Below are 21,571 nucleotides of genomic sequence, written 5' to 3'. Positions count from 1 at the left end.
CTTATTGAATCCGAAACACTGTAATCTCCCAGTAAGTATTAGCACAAGTACAAACAGCGCAGCGCGCCACGGCATCGTCTGTAAATCCATTTTAATAAGGATTTGCATACAAAACCATATTCCTGAGCGGAGCCGCGTATTGTAATCTTATTTGTGACGCCTTTACCTTAATCTTCTTTAAATAAGAAGCTTCTCGAGATATTTTCTACTTATATTTCGTTTTTTGCACTACTATTAATCCAATACAATTAAAATACCACAGTGGGGACGATGACTAGGTTTGAATAGATTCATTTTTATGATACATTCGGGTAAATAAGGTTAACTAATTTACACTAAAAAGCAAAGATTGTCTGGATATTTGCAAAATAGATAAGATTATTTTCAAAATCTATTAAAATTCTTTTATCGTAATTAGATGCAAATTCGTACAGTTTTAGCTTCCTTACATTAAATGTGACATTTTTTAATATGTGAACTATAAACATAAACGCACAAATAACAAAAATATTAGTAATTTTATGAATGTTATTTAAACGGGTACATACCACGAAAGATATATACAATTATTATCTCTTCTTATATACAATTAAAAAAACTGTCATCATCCCTTTCCAATATGTGGTTCTAGCTGATAATCATCTCTACAAGCCCAGAAAAAGGTCATAATATATTATTATGCTGAGCTGGGATCATTTACTGGGTTGTGCTACACGTCGGTACACACATACTGGGTGTATTGGACACATATTGTGATGTGTGGCATAACGTTGAAATAAACGCTTTTATCTTTTCTTTCTTTTCCTATGTTTCTACCATAGGTAAGTACGTTAATGAAGCTTTCTAAATTATGTACGTCGTAATAATTATGTCTTCTGTGGCCTGTCTCAAAGTTTAACCACTTGACTCCTAAATGGACGACCGGTCGCCCATCGTATCTGTTACGTGACATGTAAAAAAATATAAAGTAAACTAAGGGCAATAGGCGAGCACAGTATCATGCTCCGCGCGATAGAGGAATATATAAAGATTTTTTAAATGGCTCACAACGGTAAATTAAAACCGCATTCCCTGACTGTCGGCTTCTTTAACGCAGACGGGATTTTCGATAAATTACTCGCGGGCAGCGAATGGTTAAACTTACATAAAATGAAGGATGTCTCGCTCCCATTTCCCATGTCTCGCTTTCATTGAACGCCACGTGAATATCTAAAACAAACAACAATATTTTCTGTTTCAACAGCGTCTTGTGTCCCATTTTATTGTTGTATGGAATGCTTATCTTATAAACCAGGCTAGAATGGGCCATTCTGCTTAATGTCTTTTTGAGGAGCGCCGCTGTTACTGCGGGATACGGAGCATTAAGAGTTCGCGTAAGCTCGCGAGTGTTGTCAACTATGTCATGTTATTTTATCGTCTGGATGGAAGAAAACCGCGCTGGTCCAGTGGCTATATTTTTAGGGTTCCGTGCCTCAACAAGAATAAATGAAAACCCTTACAGAATCACTTTGTTGTCCGTATATCTGTCTTCAATTGAATTCCTACTACTAATGAATATGCTTAAAAAAATATAAGAATCGGTCAAGCCGTTTCGATATTGAATCAAACTAATTTATCACACTATAATTTCTTTATTACTTCACATTTCTTTACATAATACAATAATACATAATACAATATACTCTAAGTAAATTGATTATTTAACTCTTCAATTCCCATGTCAAGGCTAATATAGATTTTTCGTTTTTCTTTGGATAACATAGCTTACAAACACTTAGTTATTACAAAAAAAATAATAAAATGTAAATGAACCACCCCCATTTTTTTTTATGGGCGTGTCACCCACAGGTGACACTGGGCATTGAGGCATTGTTGTTTCCTATAAGTATACTTGAGACTATACTTATAGGAAACAACATTTTTCTTATTCTTACAGTAGGAATGAAACGACAGATTCTATAATAATGTGTATAATAAATATGTAAACAAATAGAACACTCATTTACTGTGAAAGCTGTACCAACACTATATGCAAACCGATATTGCATTGGGATACATTTTTTAGTGTGGTGGTTTGTATATACGCATCTTCGTTGAGTGTCGATTTGCGAGTGGTCGTCAGCTCTTCCAGCGCTCCTAACCTCAGTAGGGACTTTCAGCATCGTCTGCAGAGGTAGATTCATAAATTGCCGATCGAAGGCTTGTCACATTTTTGCAAGTAGCAACATTTCACCGGAAAACGAAGTAAGGCTAGTTGTTTTTTGACCATCTCTTGTCTCCGTTCAGAAATTCATTTGACAAGCTGCATCTAAGCTAAAAGCAAACTAAGTCATGCTGTTTTTATGCTACTTAGCTACAATATGTTCTTCAGAAGCTTGACGTAAGGAAGAGCCTAGCTCTTTCTCTCGTTCTCAAGTTTTATAAATTGCAGTAGTCCAGACGATTTTCCCGACCAGTACCCGTACCCCAACATTCTGCTCTCGTAACTACTCGGAATAATAGTAAAGTATATTTTGTATTACAACATGAGAGCGAAGCATGCAACTGGGGAGATGTATAATATTAGCTTCGTTTCTTCCCTCTATCTTCACCTGTAACAACACCATCATAAGGAGAAAATAAAATAATATCGCCTGAGTTCTCCTCTGCCTGCAACTATAATCCAAGGTCAACCTGTAATACGTAATAAACTTATAAAAAAACATCACCACATAGCGATAAGGCCAAAATGTAACAAGTTTTTGCTTAGAATGAAGTCAGGACAATTTGTTATTGCAATGCCCAGTGTCACCTACAGGTGACACTGCATACTTCCGACGTTGTAACAATAACGCTATAAGTTATTTTTAGAATAAGAAACATTTGTACTACAGCTTATTTATTCCTTTATTACATGTAATAAGTAAAAAAACAATACTTACGGTCTAGGCATTTATATTTCACTTTATATCGCAAGAGATCACACAAATTCAGACTCCTTCAATTTCGCGCTAAACAACTGAATGAATTTGACACATGACATATTGCTAGTGTTATCAAAAAAAAATAATTGATAATGTTACATATTGGCTTCGAAACAATAATATTAAATTTGAAAAATAATATCTCCTTCTGGTAGAAAAAAAATATTAAACGTCTGTCACCTCCAGGTGACACTGGGAATTGAAGAGTTAATTGATATTTTAATTTTAATAATTAAATAATATTGCAATACATACCCATAGGTAGATAGGTATTCTCGCGAAGACAGTTGAACAATGAATGAAGCCCACTATGACAGCCAGCATAGTCTTATATAGCCAAACAACGGCATTGTTAAACTGTGTTCATTACATTCAGTAGCCATATTGGCGGAAGTCATTGTTCCACCATGCTCATTACATTCATTTAATAAAAATAGGTAAACATGAATGATATTGATATTTAATCTATTATTATCTATTGCTGGCCAATAGCTAACAGTAGGAACAAACATTGTGACACGAGAATTTTATATATAAGAATTAAGATTACAAAAATGTAAAGTTTGTGGTGTTAAGTTAGAGAATACCTCCTGTATTCTCTGGATCTACCAAATCGATTTAAAAAACTCTTTTAGCACTAAAAAGCCACGTAGTATTTTATCCCTTAATTCTCATAAGAACGGAAACTACGGGAGTTACGCCGCGGGGCGCCCGCTATTTATGTATACCTAAATGAAGTAGATAAGCTACTATATCGATTAAAAGTCATTTATAACTTTTTATTAGATGTTCGCTTCAAACAAATTGAAGCTAAAACCAACACGGAGGCTGCGCCGGCCGCGGCGGATAAATCTGATTTCCATCAGTTATTTAACTTTCCTGATTATTTGAGTCATCAGCGGCGCCACTGACGAAGTTTCCGTCGTGCATTTGTTTGATGGTCTCTCGTGCTTGCTTTAAACTTTCATGTTTTATCGATTCGATTATTTTTTAATGCTGGAGCTATTTATTAGCATTCAAAATTATACTTTTTAATACAATCGGAAATAACTGCCCCGTTGGTCCAGTGAGCTTATGTGGCTTTGGATCAGGAGTTCCTGGATTCGCCCCCAGCTCGGGCTATAAAATATTGCGCTTTTTAACCGACTTCAAAAAAAGGAGGAGGTTCTCAACTCTATGCGTATGTCTTTTTCTTTTTTTTTTAATGTTTGTTACCTCATAACCTTTTTTTATTTTAAAGAGAGCTGTTAATTAAAGCCGTTTCTGAAAAAACACGGGAAAGAACTGTCGGAAAATCGTTATGGTTTGAGTTAATTCATCACTGTGCCGCCTTCAAAGTGATCAGAAGGTAGCACGTACGATGTTATTTTTCGCTTTTTAGTTTATTTTCTGATTTTGAAATCAGTTCAATTTTCTATGAAAATTTTTTATCTTTCCTCTAATAAATTTTCAGTTACGTTCTAAGCCCGAATTTGGAATGTTGGTGGTGTTACAACCCCGTGCCACGTTAAGTTTCGGTCATTATCATTTACATCTAACAGTCGGTGTTCAAGCCGGATTTACATTTATCTGACGTGTCGTGTTGTGACGCATCAGAACAGAATCGGTTTCATACATTTTGTATGCGACACATCAGAAGCCATCACTACATGTCACAACACATAAGTGTAAACGTTGCCATACAAAATGTATGATACCGATTCTGTTCTGATGCGTCACGTCACGGCACGTCAGATAAATGTAAATCCGGCATAAGAAACTTTATCACCTAATCCCGTCAGTCCTCTTTGGAGCAGCGTGGTGGGTCTAAGCTCCATATTTCCTCTCCTATAAGGAGGGTAGCTTGACTCTGTAGTGGGCCTTTAAAATAGGCTGATAATGATGAATGATGTTAAACAATTTGTAACAATAGTAGAAATAAATATTGCTAATGTTTATAATGAAACGGAATTACTCACAGCGAAGAAAGGTAAAAAATCTTATTTACCTCTTGTTGTGATAAAAATGGGCATAATATTTCAGCGGTTCTAAAAACCGTAGCCATGTCTAGTTAAAGTAATGCTCTGGCCTTTATTCAAATTAGGTAGAGCATAAACAAGGCGGCGCATAAAATGAGGCAGAGCATATTATTGTAAATACCTCACTTAGACCATGAGGATACTTTGGAATTCTTTTTTAAGATGATTTCTCGTAAAAATATTACGAAATCGTTTATAACTATATTTCAAGAATCTCGAAATAAACGATTTCGTAATATTTTCTTTCTTTAAATATTTTTTTTGATTGTTTACAAGTTAGCCCTTGAATACAAACAACCTCACGTGAATGGTAATTTGTGATAGAAGCGGACTACTTTGTTCGGAGAAGGATGGAAATCCACACCCCTTATGGTTTCTACACATGGTACCGGAACGCTAAATCGCTTGGCGGTACATCTTTGCCGATATGGTGGTAACTAGCCACGGCCAAAGCCTCCCACCAGCCAGACCTGGATCAGCCGAACCTAGGATCTCCGTCTTGTAAATCTACCGCGAATACCACTGCGCCAACAAATATTTTCTGAGCAGCAGTCCATTATCACCCTGTGTATATATATAATTCGATAATACGTCTAAAATTCTTGAGTGCCTGAAGACAGTGCTGACCTACGGATCCGAGACTTGGTCGCTAACTATGGACCTCATTAGTAGGAACAAAGTCACTCAGCGGGCGATGGCTTGGAGTTTCTCTGCGTGATCGAATCAGAAATGAGGAGATCTGCAGACGAACCAATGTCATTGACATAGCTCAGCGAGTCGCGAAGCTGAAGTGGCAATGGGCAGAACACATAGTTCGAAGAGATGATTAACGTTGGGATCCCAAGACGACCGCGCATCGAACGTGCCGACCAACACCGTGCAGTGTTGGTCGACTCCCCACTAGGGCTCCGAGGACATCAAGAGGGTTTCAGGGAGCCGCTGGATGCTGGCTGCTCGAGACCGTTGTGTAAGAACAACGTTGCTTAACAGCGTGGTGAATCTCAGATCCAAAAGTCTATTTAAGATAAGATTAGAGAGAAACCTGCGGCATAAAAATATGCTGATTATGTCACTATATCCATACTTACATTATATAGGCAAGTGATTATGTTTGTTTGTTACGCTTTTACGCCTAAACCAAAATATGGTTTAAAAATTCATTCAACAATGGAAAGCTGTATTATACTATCAATGAGTAAAGCAGGCCCAGGCTGCATTGTAGCGCTATATTCCCACAAGAACAGAAACTACGCGGGTGAAACCGGAGGATGTCATTTAGCTATAAATCGTATATTTATGTTAAATATAACTTTCATCTTTTACAATCTCCTATAGCAAATACAACTTGTTCGATCAATGTGGAGAGGGAAGGTATGAAATAAAAGAAATATTATTGCCGGCAACATTCGCAACTTGCCATTTCCTTCGTTGCCAATATTTGTTTTGTCCATATTAGTTTAGTCGGTATCTACGACAAATTGATTAATATCTCTTCTCATATTCTCGGAATGCTAATATTATTTGCGTTTGTTTGTTTGTTTATATTATGTATCAGCGGAAGATCGCGACTTCGTTTTTTTATTCCTTAGAAGTTAGCCCTTGACTACAATTTCACTTGTGTGTGTGTGTGTGTTGATGCAATCTAAGATGGAATTGGGCTAACTTCAGGAGGAGGATGAAAATCCACTCCTTTTGGTTTCTACACAACATCGTACTGGAACGCTAAATCACTTAGCGGTATGTCTTGGCCGCTTGGTACGAGTAAATCGGCCAAATTCGTCCGCGGAAATTCTGTTTTTCAGCTCAATAACTCCCTATATCTTAAAGTGAAAGTCCCAATATAATTGGTTCAGCCCTTAAAGATAAACCCAGATAAACAGACAAAAATTTAAAAATGTTTGTTTAATATCTAGTAATAAAATAAAATCTAGTAATAACAAACGTGATTAAAACTTAAAAGTTCTTCTTAGTTCGAAACATTCTTTATTATATTTGGTTCACCAGACAAAACAAAACTAAACAAAAACCAATGGAAAACAGTTTACATCCAACAATATTACTCTCACCTGAGGGTAGTCGGAGAAAAGTGATAACGTAATAACGCAGAATTTATTACCTGACCAAACAATTTGTGACCCAATTTCCTGCGCGCTAAAGTTTGTATTAGTTTGGAGGACGGCAAATTTGCTAGCTCCTAATATAATGTGTTGGTCCAGTCGCTCGGTAGATATGACTTGCATTACATTAATGTAATATGTGCTTAGCTTGTTACATTGTTTATATTTCATTTATTACTAGCGGTCCAAAATTTCGTCCGACTTGAATTCAGTTTTACACAAATCCACGGAATTTTTTCATCGTCCCGTAGATAAGTCTGGATAAACAGACATACAACAACTTAAAAGAGCTCGTTTGTGTTTTGGTATTGTGTAGACACACCTATACTAATATTATAAAGCTAAAGAGTCTGTTTGATTGAACGCGCTAATCTCAGGAACTACTGGTCCGATTTGAAAAATTCTTTCAGTGTTTTATCCCCGTATTCCTACGGGAACGTGAACCATGCGGGTGAACCGCGGAGGCGTCTACTAGTATGAAATCACAGACAGTCACTTCAATTCTATGTGTGCTTCGTCGTGTATTAGGTACTTAGATTAATAGTGTAGTAAGCATCAGTCGCTACCTTTCAACCTATGGTTTTATGTTCAAGGTTCCAGATTCTCAACTGTTCAAGTATAAGTCATAATCTATACTGATATTATAAGGCTGAAGAGATTGTTTGTTTGGTTGAACGCGCTTTCAGTGTTAGATAGCCCATTTATTGAGGAAGGCTATATATTATCCCCGTATTCCTAAGCGAAGGGGAACCACGCGGGTGAAATTGCACGGCGTCAGCTAGTGTTTTTATAATTCCCTCAGCGTAACATGAGACATGAAACATCACATATCCATTCGCCAGCCACTTAGTGTCGAATTAACCCTTCCAAATACAGGTAAAATAGAACAAACTACAAGGATCTTGCCACAAAACTAAATGTGTAGTGATTATGGATATAATTCGTCGTGATATCCTGTAGGCAATATTAAAGAGTAACATTTTATACTTCGACAATAATGGTACATTTGTTATTAGTAGACTTAGCCAGGGTATGAATGAACAATTTCAATTTTAAAGCTCATTTATATTCGAGCAAGTTAATTAATAAACCATTATAGGGTAAACGGAATAGGCTCTAGTACCTACAAATTGGCAAATGCTCCAATAAAATAAATTGATATTAATATTAGATTACCCCAACCCCTTGCAGTGGCCCATAAACCGACGATAAGCAAACTATATTAGCTAATAACGTTAATGTTATCTCTGATAATAGCTGCTACGCGGTTTCAAATTAAACGACCTCTAAATAACCTCTGGTAACTTAATAATCCAACAGCGTCTAATCTGTTAGGACGATTAAATATAAACATCCATCTTCCAAAAGCTGGCAAGGCATGGACTGTAAATTTGAAAATTAATGAGCCTATATTACATTATGAATATAAAATAACATAATGACCAGGCTTATCGCCTATTATGAATTAATTTTATACCGTAAAATGTTGGAGTAACTAGCTATCTATTGATTTTGTTGCCTCGTATGTCGACTCGGTTTTGACGACCTGTCTGGCGCAGTCGGTAGTATTGTGGTACTCAACAGAAATGATCCTGGGTTCAATTCTTAGCTCCGACGGCTTAGTGTTTTATATTTTCTAAAGTTGCTCAGGTATGGTCAAATGATAGGCGTCGGTTAACAAATGCGTAATAGATGTTGCTTGAAAAAGCTTATTTTGCGATACATTATTTTAACAATTTTCATTTTGTTCCAGATGAAAATGAATGGACCCAACTTGATGACATGGAGACGGCGTTCTGTCACCATGGCATGAGACAGATAACACTAACATGCGTCGAGGCCAGACCTGGTTAGGGACTGCGACTCTGCTTCTAATACTGCAACACTCAGAAATGAAACACGGCACCCACGTTGAAGAGCTCCAACTGAACCCCACCATCAGGCACCACCACAGACATAGACATAAGGCTGAATCGACCATCGAACCACCATTAGACTACATATTTGATAGATTCAACGTTCCTATAGACGGTTATAGAGAAAAGACGTTATTCGATAGAAATATAATTAGTTACGATATAGTAGCACTTGAGGAGAGACAGAATGATTGGTTCAATACATCCAAAGAGTGGGCGGAGTTAAAAGAGAAGAAACATCAGCACTGGCCGATTAAAAGGGAAGCGGTGATCGAAGGAGACTTGGTTTTAGGTGGTTTGATGATGGTGCACGAAAGATCAGATAACATGACGTGTGGGCCCGTAATGCCGCAAGGTGGCGTGCAGGCGTTGGAGACTATGCTGTATACGTTAGATATTATAAATAATAAGCTGAAGTTGATACCTGGAGTCAAAATCGGTGCTCACATCTTAGACGACTGCGACAGGGATACATATGGATTGGAAATGGCTGTCGATTTTATTAAAGGTAACTTTTTTTAATAAAAAAAAATCAATTTAGCCCTTTCATCTGATAAAAGTTACATTGAAGATTGGTTGTATGATAGTTTACACAGCAAAGTGCCTAAACCACTACTACATAATAATTAACTTAATTTTGTTTCCCAATTAGTAGTAGTAGATTTCATACTTCGTTCGAGTCCGTTCAGAGAAGTGCTACCGCCACCTTTATTTCTGTTACTTGGCCTATCATTTTTATTTACCATCAGGTTCAATCAGCAACATCGACGACGCGGAGTACGCGTGCAATGCGACAGCCGTCAGGAAGGTGATATCTGGCGTGGTGGGCGCAGCCTCTAGCGTCACATCGGTGCAAGTCGCCAACCTGCTGAGACTTTTTAAGATTCCTCAGGTACTACGTCTACGTCATATATGTACTGAAATGTACTGCTAACTAACTGCCGGTTTTTATGCAGCATGTTTTGCCTACCGCAAATTTTGTTTAAATATTGTATAAGTAAAATACAATCCTGGGAAAAAGCTCTTGACAAATAGACGCGCAGACAGACAATCAATAATCTAGAGTAAGTAGATCTAGACATTAGCCCCCTGCAACCTCACAAATATTAACACTAAAATCAGTATAATTTATGATATCATAATGTGCAATCACTTCTATGTCTATTTTCTATTCTTTTTTAATTTAATGCTTAACTCATATCTCATTATTCTCCGCCAGGTGTCGTTCTTCTCCACTTCACCGGAACTGTCCAACAAGGCGCGGTTCGAGTACTTCACACGCACGATACCTTCAGATATGCACCAGGTAACATAAACGCCTGCTTCTATTCAATGACATTTCATAAATGGTATATCTATACTTATATTTTATAGAGGATGTTTGTTTGTTTCAATTGTTTGTTTGTTTGCATTGAATAGGCTCTGAAACTACTCGGCCGATTTGGAAAATTCTTTCACCATTACAATCCTTAATTTTATCTCTGATGACCATAGACTATATTTTCTAACGTGACGTCAGTCAGTAAGTAATGATCGTTTGATTATCTACACACAATACTTTTTTCTAATAGTATATTTGTCATGTAGGTGCGTGCAATGGTCAAAATCGTGATTAAACTGGGCTGGAGCTACGTGTCCATCATTTATGAGGAGTCCAGTTACGGGATCAAGGTTAGTAGGAATACTAAAGTTATCACAAATGAGTAAAGTTGAAACTAATGAATTATATAATGATTTATTTATTTTGCTCTACAACGTGCAATTGCAAAAAATTTTTGCAATTGCACGTTGTAGAGTCAACATCTCCTGAGGATGCTCCGGTTTCGGGGTGAAACGTACGTAGAGAGTATTTTGTCGGACCTGGGTGACGTTGTCGCATGGGTTCGCCGAGTTTTCGCGGATGATAGCAAAATAAATAAATCATTATATAATCATGATGAACTTCCGCAAAGTAACGCCTGCTTCTATCCAATATTTGAAACTAATGAAATAATATTCTACATAGAGTACAGTTTTTGTACCTCGTACTAGAGCGTTTTGTGACAAAGCTCGTACGGCTTGCTTATTTTTGCCAATTTTATTTGCTGTGTTTCTGTTGGAATATAGCAAAAATACAAGTCTATGACAGTTATTCATTTATGCACCATTCCTTTGCTGTTCTGCCGTTCAGTATATTTTATTCATTATTAAATGATACAGTCTAGTAGTGAGTGCACTGTCTTTTCTTATACCTGCAACCTCCATTTAGCAATACTTCCGATCAGCAGGGTTATTATGTATCTCGGTGTACCATTAAAATTATGAGTCACTACAACGTTTTTCATCATATTTTCGTTTATGCAATCATCTTGGAATATTATTATTTTAAAAGTAAGTCTGTCTGCATCTATTACATTTTACAGCATAACGTACTTTTTATTAGGGAAAATCTATGGCTACCGCGGATTATGAATAACAGAATTTTACTAATAAATATTTTTATATATAATTTTAATTAAAACTAATATAGTTAGTAATAGTATGAATGCTAAAATAAATAGAAACCTTTGAATTCAACGCAATTAGCTACGTTGAGCTCAAACTAACGTCCAATATTAAATATACCATTCCCACGCAAGAGTACCCAAATTAGTAGGAAAAACGAACTCTTTGTAAAATTTTCAGAATTATGTCGAATATAGATTTATTAATATAGGGCTGACACCCAATATTATTTTCTTCCAGACATCCGCTACTTTGACTCAATATATCATTTAAATAAATAAATAAACCAAAACATAAGTCCGCACAAGAAGAAGACTAAATCTCCTCATTGAATCTAGTTTTCTTGTTTAAAGAAAGAAGGAAAAATTTATACATAAGTACACTAATATTAAAAGTAAAAATCAAGTGTTGTGTTCATGCGGCGAGAATATAGTTACTAAAAATTAAAAGGAACCAGAAAATTAAAGACAACATGGAAGACAATATAATAAAAGTATTTTTGACAATTATGACATCATAGTCTACGTTCGCATAACACGCTGAAATAGCGATGTTTTTAAAGTTTACCTAGCAGAAAATAATATACGCGTTATCTCCAGATTTTACTTTAATTATAATTTAAAAATGATTCAAAACTTTTTATTGTAAAAGACAAAGTTAGTTACTTTGGGGAAGTTTATTATAAATAGTGAGTAATTGATTTATTTTTTGCTATTATCCGCAAAAAACCGACGAAACCAAGCGACAGCATAGAAAAAATCCTCTTCGCATGTTACACTCCGAAACCGGACCTTCCTTATGAGATGTACACTTTACAGCGTTAATATGCAAAAAGCCCAAACGTTAGGTAGTGTCATATATTCGTGCAGCTGCCAACCCTAAGTTTGTTTCAGCATGGCCACATATAACATTCTATTATGTTTGACTACCCCCGGTTGGTACACAAATTTAAGCTTTACAGCCCTGACAATACGTTACATATACCTAACGCTAATTACAACGGTTATTACTGGGAAAGCAATTTGTTCATGGTTATTTTAGCTCCAATCTGTTCTGAGTACATAGTATAGTATGAGAGCTAGCGGGTTTTATGTCCCAATATAAAATGTATATATGTATAAACGTTTTATTGAGTAACCATGCACATACAAGGTAAAACGGTATTTTGAAGACTGGTCTTGTAAGACGACGTTCAAATATTAAAATTTATTATTTTCTACTTATAATCAGACAAACCGTTTGCATTTCGTCAACTATAAATTATAATGAAAAATATTCAATGTGTAAGTGATTGTAAATAAACCTATTAAATAAATAAAATATGTTATAATATGTACAAGTAAATTAAAAGAGGCGTCTAAAATTAGGGCCACTTTTCAGAACAATACAAAATTAATGAATGAATGAGAAATGATCGTAGTGTATTTCACTGATTGTCAGTTGTTATTGCAAAAGGCTATTGATGTCAAATTCAATCAATGGATGAGATGTCATTGTCAAATATCATTATTAACTTAATTTGATTAGATGTTTCAGGTTACTGTCAAATCCATTATTAAAGCTGTCGCCTGTCAGTTAGACACAGATAATGCTATGAACTTTATGTCAAATGGATACGAATTATTGCCCGTCCGTTACAAGTAATTTAACTTATTAGGCAAATAATAAATTTCAAAGGTTTCTTTGAAAATTCTCCATAATTGTCCTAAAATTTATGGCCAATTTTGAGTTGTGTAATCATTTCTATTTCTACTTGGGCCCAAGTTTTTTCGTTTGATGATATCTTTATTGTGGTTACAATCAAAATATTAATTCTAGTTCAATATATTATTATTATTTTTTTATTGAGAAAGAATACAATAAGGAACTTAAGCTAACTCATCCTAATAACTATACAAATCATGTACACGTGGAATGGTGGCAAGAATACTGGCTGCATTTCCGCGCTGGACAGCCAGGCCGATCCTTTGCGCAAAAATATAATTTAGATTGTTAAATTTTATTTTAGTTAAACATACTCAAGTGCTAGTACACAGTACGCCAGCTCTCAGCCTATTATTAAATGGGAGGTATAGCATACATCAGCGTGCATATTTGTTTGGCATTCCAAGCGAGTGGTTCGGCAATTAAGACCCAGTCGAATTTCGAACGAAATCAACATGTGCGGAACGTCCCGATGAGCAGAACATGATCGTTATGCATCCGCATCCGGCATGCTTATACATGTTCGTGTGGATTTGGGTTCAGATTATTTCAAAATAGCTTTTGTCACGATATTGAGGTCATTAAATGATTGTATCAATTGGATTTAGTCCGATCATTCAATTTGACTAGCACATTTGATTACACAATTAGCATTTAATCTTGTTGATATAAAATACTTTATACTATAATATCATCAATTTGTGGAAAAAACCAACAGTGGACGTTCAATGCTGGATTTTATAAGCGTTGTTAGGATTCGGTTAATAAAAGTTCTTGAATGTTACGTTATATACTTTCTATTAATGATGATACTATTTTCAATTCGGAAAAGCAGACATTGCAGAGAAGAATCAATAAGGAACTCTACAGAAGCTCTTTTCAAGAAATGTTGGTTTACAAATTGTTTTCTTCCACTAACGACTTAACTCGTGATTCGCTCAAAAGTGAATGATCCACTGCATAAGTACCCGCGTTTTTTACGAAGGAAAACTATAATACGCAATTGACATTTCGTTATAATTGCCAATAGTCAAATATTTAGTATTCACAATAAAAATAATAAACTAGAATATATTAATCTTTTCAAAATACATAATATTAAAATAGGAATGTATGATAATATTATTTTATACAAACTTTTGAATTCATTGAGATATCTACTAACAATTTTAAACCCTATCTGGATTTCAAAACACAACACATAGAAAACATAACTAAATTCTTCCAAAATATAGCATGCATTTTTGACAAGCTAACATAGGCTTATTCTATAGACTTCCACACACCATGGTCATGGTCACACAGCATCCAACGGCACGCTATAACCCGGTTGATGTCTTCGGTCCATCCCTTTGGGGGTCGACCATGGTCGGCACCATGGGACCTCAACGTCCATCAGCTCTTCGAACTGTGTGCGCAGTTCATTGCAACTTCAGCTTCACGACTCACTAAACTACGTAGAAAACTTTTTTCTACGAATCTCTTCGTGTCTGATTTAACTTTAAAGTTTTATAATGTTTAAACTACCTTGAAATTGTTCCAAACCCTAACCATGTTCACATTTTCAGGACTTTATTGTATTTAATTAACGGAATATGTATTACGTGTAACGTTTTTTTTTTTGAATTCTCGGGTGAATCTTTTGCATACAGTTAAAAAGCTTTCACACGGGGAATATTATTACTATAAAACACTTTCACATCATGAAATGGATAGCGCTTCAAAGCGCCAAATTAACACATTCGTGTTAAAGTTTTATGTAAACGGCAGCTATATGAACCGCAACTTTCTAGGTTTTGGCACAGCTGTTCTTTCTACAGTTGCTCCATTATCGACCTTAAGCGTTGGATTATAAAAGTTACATTTGCATGAATATGTAGATAGGGATTCTCAAGTGTATAGTGGGTGTTAGGTAAGGTTGTATCACACTTATCTGCAAACCGCAACGGAACCAATATTGATAGATGTAGGTATTTAATAATTTGTGAGATGGTTAGACGTCTTTATTTATTTCTGGCATACAACAACCTACCTACGTATAATTAATTATAAGTTCAATATAAAAATGAATTATCTTTTAGGTAAACGGTACATACATTCGGCCACATTTACACTTAGCATCAAGTGAGATCATGGTCAAGCACGAGCCTGTTTTAAAAATAGACTATCACAGACAAACAGGCAGACACGGGAATGATTTTATAATCTATAAAGGTTCCGTTTTTGTACGTATGTACGTTCGGGACCCCAAAAAGAAATGACGCAGATTGATTTGATTGATTGTACAATATTTACTTCGTGTGATAAATATGAGATATGTTATTGATGTTTAGTTACAGTAGATTTTATAGTTTCACATTTTACATTTACTTGAATATTATTTAAATGTGTAGTAAGAAACAGACCGTGGTGTCTCCATCACAGATGGGTTTCAAAAGCAAGTAAAATACCTAATAAATAAATGAAAAATTAGCAACCAGTCGTAGACGTGATACGCAATTTATGTAAATGTTTCTACTTTGCTAACGCTTCTTCAGTTTCATACAAAAACCAAACTGTCTTCTGAAAATAGAAGATACAAACTTGCGTTACGTTCGCCTCAGTGTGAGTACGCCTTTACCCATACTATTTGCATAATATCTATTTCGCAGAGCACGCCGCAAGCCTTTTCATACGGAAAATATATTTTTCATACAAGCACGTTCCACCGCGGCCGTGTGAGTTACTGAACACTGTATTTGTTGGCTCACTCTTACCATTTCTGTTTGAACCATTTCCTGAATACAACGTGAAGTCTTCATTCGAAATAAACTTGCAATACAATTTTGAAAAGATATAAAAAGTTCGGTGCTTATACAAGAATACAGCGCTATATTTGATTCCGTTGAATGGAATTTTGTGATATGAATGGAAATGTAATTTATTTAGTTATTTATACCGCTTTCATACTTATTCCTTGGTTAGTTAGTATTTAAAATGTTCTAAGCATTAAAAAATATTATTTACTACTACTGTAGAACGCATAAGAAAACTTTGTTTCAAAAAGAATGTAAAATTAAAGAAGATTAGAATATTAAACGCCCCTTTGACAATATAGATTTAAAAAAAGGAATATTTGCCATAAATATTTAAATATGAACAATATTCATATCCCCTTCATCGAGTCGGGAAGTACTGTATTAGGAGTGGGTACGACAATAGACCAACGAAGTTGGGATCGAACCACCACCCCTCGGTGATGAGTCCGATCGCTCTTACCGTTGAGCTATTGAGGCTATTAGTCAAGAGTATCTATGAAACGCCCACTGTCCTTTTAATGCATCACAACACTAATGTGTATCCGGCTTTAGGCAACGATCGAATCAAGTCACTAATGCCGTCAGTAGCTGTCAACAGTTGTCAGTGTACTGCCGACTTCCCTTTACGAGGTCACGTCAAGACGTAAAATATTGTATGTCATTTTTTATTCCGTCTCCCTTCATGTTACTCCCTACGTTATTTTCACGTCGTGACATTTCTGTTTGTAATGTCACTTGGAATAGAACGTGACGAGTTGTCATGAAAGAATTTGTGATTGTTTAGCATGAAAGAATTTGTTTCGTCTTCTATCAACAGTAGTAATGTATATTTAAAAGACTTGGAAAATTCATTTTATTTTTCCATAGTTTGTATCGCAGTAAGTTCGAACTCGGTTAAAGTTAAATCGAATTTCGAATTTAGAACTGCGAATATAACTTTTGAGGGTAAAAGCTATTATTAGTACAGTTGTCACTATTCCTGACCGAAAGCTTAGGTTTACGGGAAATGGTTGACAGTAACGTTTTAGCCGTAACTAAAAGCTTATAATTAAAGGACTCGCGGCGTTCCATTCCATAGCTGTATTTTGTACCTCCACACGCGTTTATATCCACTTTTATTACGTTTTCATTTCAGTGCTTGAATATATGAGCCTTTAGACTCTCCAAAAATTAAATATTCGTGTTCGTTTTTGTTAAGATATACCTAAAAATACTAGCGTCTGAAAGGTGCTTTAATACATATTTTGTCAGTCAATTTTATTCAAAGTCAAGTTTATTTATTTCAATTAGGCAAACTTCAAGTTATTTTATGAGTTAATGGTTAACAAATTATTTTCAAATTATTGTCAAACATAACAGATCAAGGAAGGAACACGTCCTATAAAGTGCTACCCTGTGTCCATTACTATAAGGCGTAGGTGTTAAGTCTAAGGCTGCCAGTCCACCGAACTGGAGCGAGGCAGCGGAGCCAAGAAACGGAGAAATATTAAACAATAGGATTGCACAAAATCTCCGCTCCCCTTAAGTGGACAAGGACTTGCGAGCTAGTTTAAAAATTCACATGAAACCTGTAAGCGGAGCGGGGTAAAATGAATTAAATTAGTAGTCTGCAACTTCCGCTCCGCATTAGTCCGTTTCTCCGCTACACTCCCTCGCTCAGCTTTAGTGAACAGGTAGATTTAGAGCGGGGGCACACGATGCGTTGCGGCGATGGTGCGGCGCCGGTGCGGTGTCGCTGCGTCGTCTTACATACAGATATCTGTGGCATGTCACACGATGTGCCCCGGCGCCGCACCGGACGCGCAACTTTGATACGGTGAAATGTTTGCGATGCGACGCCGCAATCGTGTGCCACCGCTCTCACCCCTGCAATTGCAACCATACCCTTTAGACCAGCAGGCTAATTAATAATTCACTATCTTTGACGTATACTAGTTGACATATACGAAATTGAGATGCTATGTCACACATGTCATCGGGTACCTACGAATGGATATCATTCAGTCGGTAGATGACATTTCTCAATTGATTTGATGTTTATTTGAATAGGTTAGTATGTGTATAAGTATATGTAGTGAGATATGCCTGACTGATACTAGACTTCATTGTGTTGTATCACAGGCATTTGAAGAGTTGGAAGCGCTGCTAGCGCGGCACGGGATCTGCATCGCCGTGAAGGAGAAGTTGGTGAAGGACTCGGGCGTGGCCACGGAGGCCGCCTACGACGAGATCGTGCAGAAGCTGCTCACCAAACCCAGGGCGAGGGGTAAGGGACACTTGAGGTTTATATTTAACTAGAAGATGTAGACGCCGCTGTCTCCATGTAACCAATTTTAATAATATCATCTAATGATGAAAACGGAAAGTAACTTCAAAATCAAAATTCATTTATTTCAAGTAGGCTTAGTTTACAAGAACTTTTGAAACCTTTTGACTATTGACTCTGCCACCGGTTCAGAAGGCAGGTTCCGCTGAGAAGAACCGGCAAGAAACTCAACAAAAATCTTTCGAATTCTCATTACCTGGAATAGTTTCCCTAATAAATTGTGTGTAATAAATTACGTCTTTTTCGAAAAGTAGGAGAGGAGTGTCCAATGAATCGTTCTCAAATGGGTCTTTAAAATAATTATACTATAAAGTTATTTTTTTTAACAAAAGAGTACTATTTATAACAATGACATAAATAGTTTAAAAAGATATTCTGTGTTGGCATCCATGCTACGAGTTTTGGCAAACAACCTCCAACTTATACGAGATAATGCAATTGCTCTTAAATGAGAGTAAATCATTTGTATCGACGTCGAACGTGTATAATTACAACCATCAGTACTATCTGGCCCCGCGGAATGGAACAGTTCGTTTTAATATCGTAATAAAAAGAGGCAATCTGCCGCGGCGTGCTCCAGGGCGGGCCGGTCGCTCCTCCACTCTACATTACGCAGCGGAACAGTAATTGTCGTGAAATGATGAAATAACCAAATACGAATGCCAACATTTCGCTGAATCGAGTTCTGAAACACAATTTAAACTTTATTAACAGACATATTAACACTCCCTTTAAGCTTAAAATAGATTTTAATGATAATCATAATAAACGACTGCTTTCAGAAGCACGAGGGTGTAACACCACCAATTGCTGCTTTTTTTTTTTTTTTTATTCTTTACAAGTTAGCCCTTGACTACAATCTCACCTGATGGTAAGTGATGATGCAGTCTAAGATGGAAGCGGGCTAACTTGTTAGGAGGAGGATAAAAATCCACACACCTTTTTGGTTTCTACACGGCATCGTACCGGAACGCTAAATCGCTTGGCGGTACGTCTTTGCCGGTAGGGTGGTAACTAGCCATGGCCGAAGCCTCCCACCAGCTAGACCTGAACAAATTAAGAAAATCTCAATATGCCCAGCCGGGGATCGAACCCAGGACCTCCGTCTTGTAAATCCACCGCGCATAACACTGCGCCACGGAGGCCGTCAAAAGGCTTTAAATGAACTACGTTATGAGTAAATAGCTCTACATACTCGATCCTTCGTAATATAATGAAATTAATAGTAGATGATCCGCGTACTCTCTGTTTCCAAAGGAAAACGGAAAATAAATAAAGCTAATGTTACTCGACGTCAATGTAGACGTCCATGGATAAAAAAAGTTAAAATCGGTTAAGTAGTTTAGCTGTGAAAGCGTAATTAACAAGCTCACTCTAGTATATTTAATATAAATATGAATTAGAACACAGAGGTTGTAAGGTATTCAACATTTCGCCAAACAAATCAACGAAACCAAAGAGCCCTGTTCAAGACATAATGATATCGCTTCTGGCCGCGTTTATTGGCTCCTAGTGCGGTGACGTCAGCAACACTCGCGACTCCTATATCAAAGGCTTTGGTCTAGGTGTTTGCGACGACCAGATCTCTGTTATTTTATTCTGTTTTAGTAGACCACTATAGGATTAGTACTATCGTATCATGATGGTTTTGAGAGATTTCTAAGGTTTTGCTCCTCAATCACCCAGGTAATAACAGTATTTTTTTATATACATATTTTTTTGTCTGTCTTTCTGTTTTTCCGTTTTTTGTTATTTGTTTGTTAATCTCCGAAACGGCTTAACCGATTATAATGGGAAGCAATATACATATAGGCTACTTTTTATCATGTAATACATTGTTCCCGCGGGATTTGTAAAAAACAGAATTTCACGCGTGCGGGCAATCGCTAATCATAGGTAAATTATAAAAATAATTAAGTTAGGTACACTATTGAATGTATTTTAGTTACCTAAGAAAGCCGCCATCTCACAAAGTCCACCAAATTTCAGAGTTATTCACCATTCTTGCCTTTGGGCTTTACTGGGCCAAAGGGCTGATAAACATTCATCTTTTTTATTTTTTTTTTAATTCTTTACAAATTAGCCCTCGACTATACTCTCACCTGATGGTAAGTGATGATGCATGCATGCGTGCAGATGAAAGCGGGCTAACTTTTGAGGAGAAGGATGAAAATCCACACTCCTTTCGGTTTCTATACGACATACCGTATAGAAACCGAAAGGAGTGTGTATTTTCCGACGACGTACCGTAACGCTAAATCGCTTGGCGGTACGTCTTTGCCGGTTGGGTGGTAACTAGCAACGACTTATAAATGACGCAGATGTGGCTGCAGCAGGCTCTAAGTCTACGCGGGCAGACGTGAATAAATCTTATTTAGCAAACGTGTTCGCCGCGTCAAGTGAATTGGGGTGAGAGGCCGCCATTAATTGTAACCTTGTAATTGAAAATGTTAGACGAGACATGAGTGAAGGTAACGTTGTATCTCAGGATTAAGATGTATTACTTAATTCAATCTCAATTAAGGTATAAGTACATCTCAAGAAAATGAAAATTTCTTAGATACTCGTTTTATAAATTGTATCAATTCCTGTGATTCGATTTGATTTGATAGTGTTCACTTAAGTGTCGACTCAATGTCCAAAGTATTAAAAAAATGTATTGGTTAATCAATCATAGTATACTTGAAAGTTTAGAAAGCGATTATCACCAACGGCTCAACGGCTGTCCTTTTAACTTATTAAACTCCACGCACAATAATAGAAATCATATCGCTATCGCCTCGCCTCAAGACAAGCTTTCTGAACCGTAGTGTGGTGCGTGATCAACTTGTAGTTCGAGCGGCTACGACTTGTCGAGTTTGCGAGTAGGTCTCTCCATATCTAGAGAACGTCTCTTCGTCCAATAGACTGAACTGGTATCTCTCAGCCCTCAATCTAGCTGTGAACAAGTCGACGTTCTGCTAAGCCGCTATTTTTTTTTATTCTATGACAAAACTCTTGACTGCTCTTGATGAAAGCGGGCTTACTTACAACATACTTGAGAAGATGTATAAGTTGATTCTACCCATACATCTAACGACTAGCTGACGCCGGGCGGTTTCACCCGCGTGGTTCTCGTTCCCGTAGGAATACGGGGATAATTTATAGCTTATAGCCTTCCTCGATAAATGGGCTATCTACACTGAAAGAATTTTTAAATCAAGAATTTTTTTTGTAGTTCCTGAGATTAGGGCTATCAATTAAAC

General features: G+C 36.6%; 1 protein-coding gene across 1 annotated transcript in view; it reads left to right on the top strand.

Moving 5' to 3' along the window:
- The window catches only part of LOC112047710 (metabotropic glutamate receptor 2-like), a 211,920-nt gene that overhangs the window by 121,338 nt on the left and 69,011 nt on the right, over nt 1-21,571 (top strand). The window contains exons 3-7 of the mRNA XM_052885408.1: nt 8,852-9,522; nt 9,764-9,906; nt 10,234-10,320; nt 10,602-10,685; nt 18,122-18,266. Of these exons, the coding sequence (XP_052741368.1) occupies nt 8,928-9,522; nt 9,764-9,906; nt 10,234-10,320; nt 10,602-10,685; nt 18,122-18,266 (1,054 nt within the window). The 5' untranslated portion in view covers nt 8,852-8,927. The remainder of the gene's footprint in view (nt 1-8,851; nt 9,523-9,763; nt 9,907-10,233; nt 10,321-10,601; nt 10,686-18,121; nt 18,267-21,571) is intronic.

This window comes from Bicyclus anynana, chromosome 14, assembly GCF_947172395.1.
Source record: "Bicyclus anynana chromosome 14, ilBicAnyn1.1, whole genome shotgun sequence".
Taxonomy (NCBI): Eukaryota; Metazoa; Arthropoda; class Insecta; order Lepidoptera; family Nymphalidae; genus Bicyclus; species Bicyclus anynana.
This window is presented reverse-complemented; position numbering and strand designations above follow the sequence as displayed.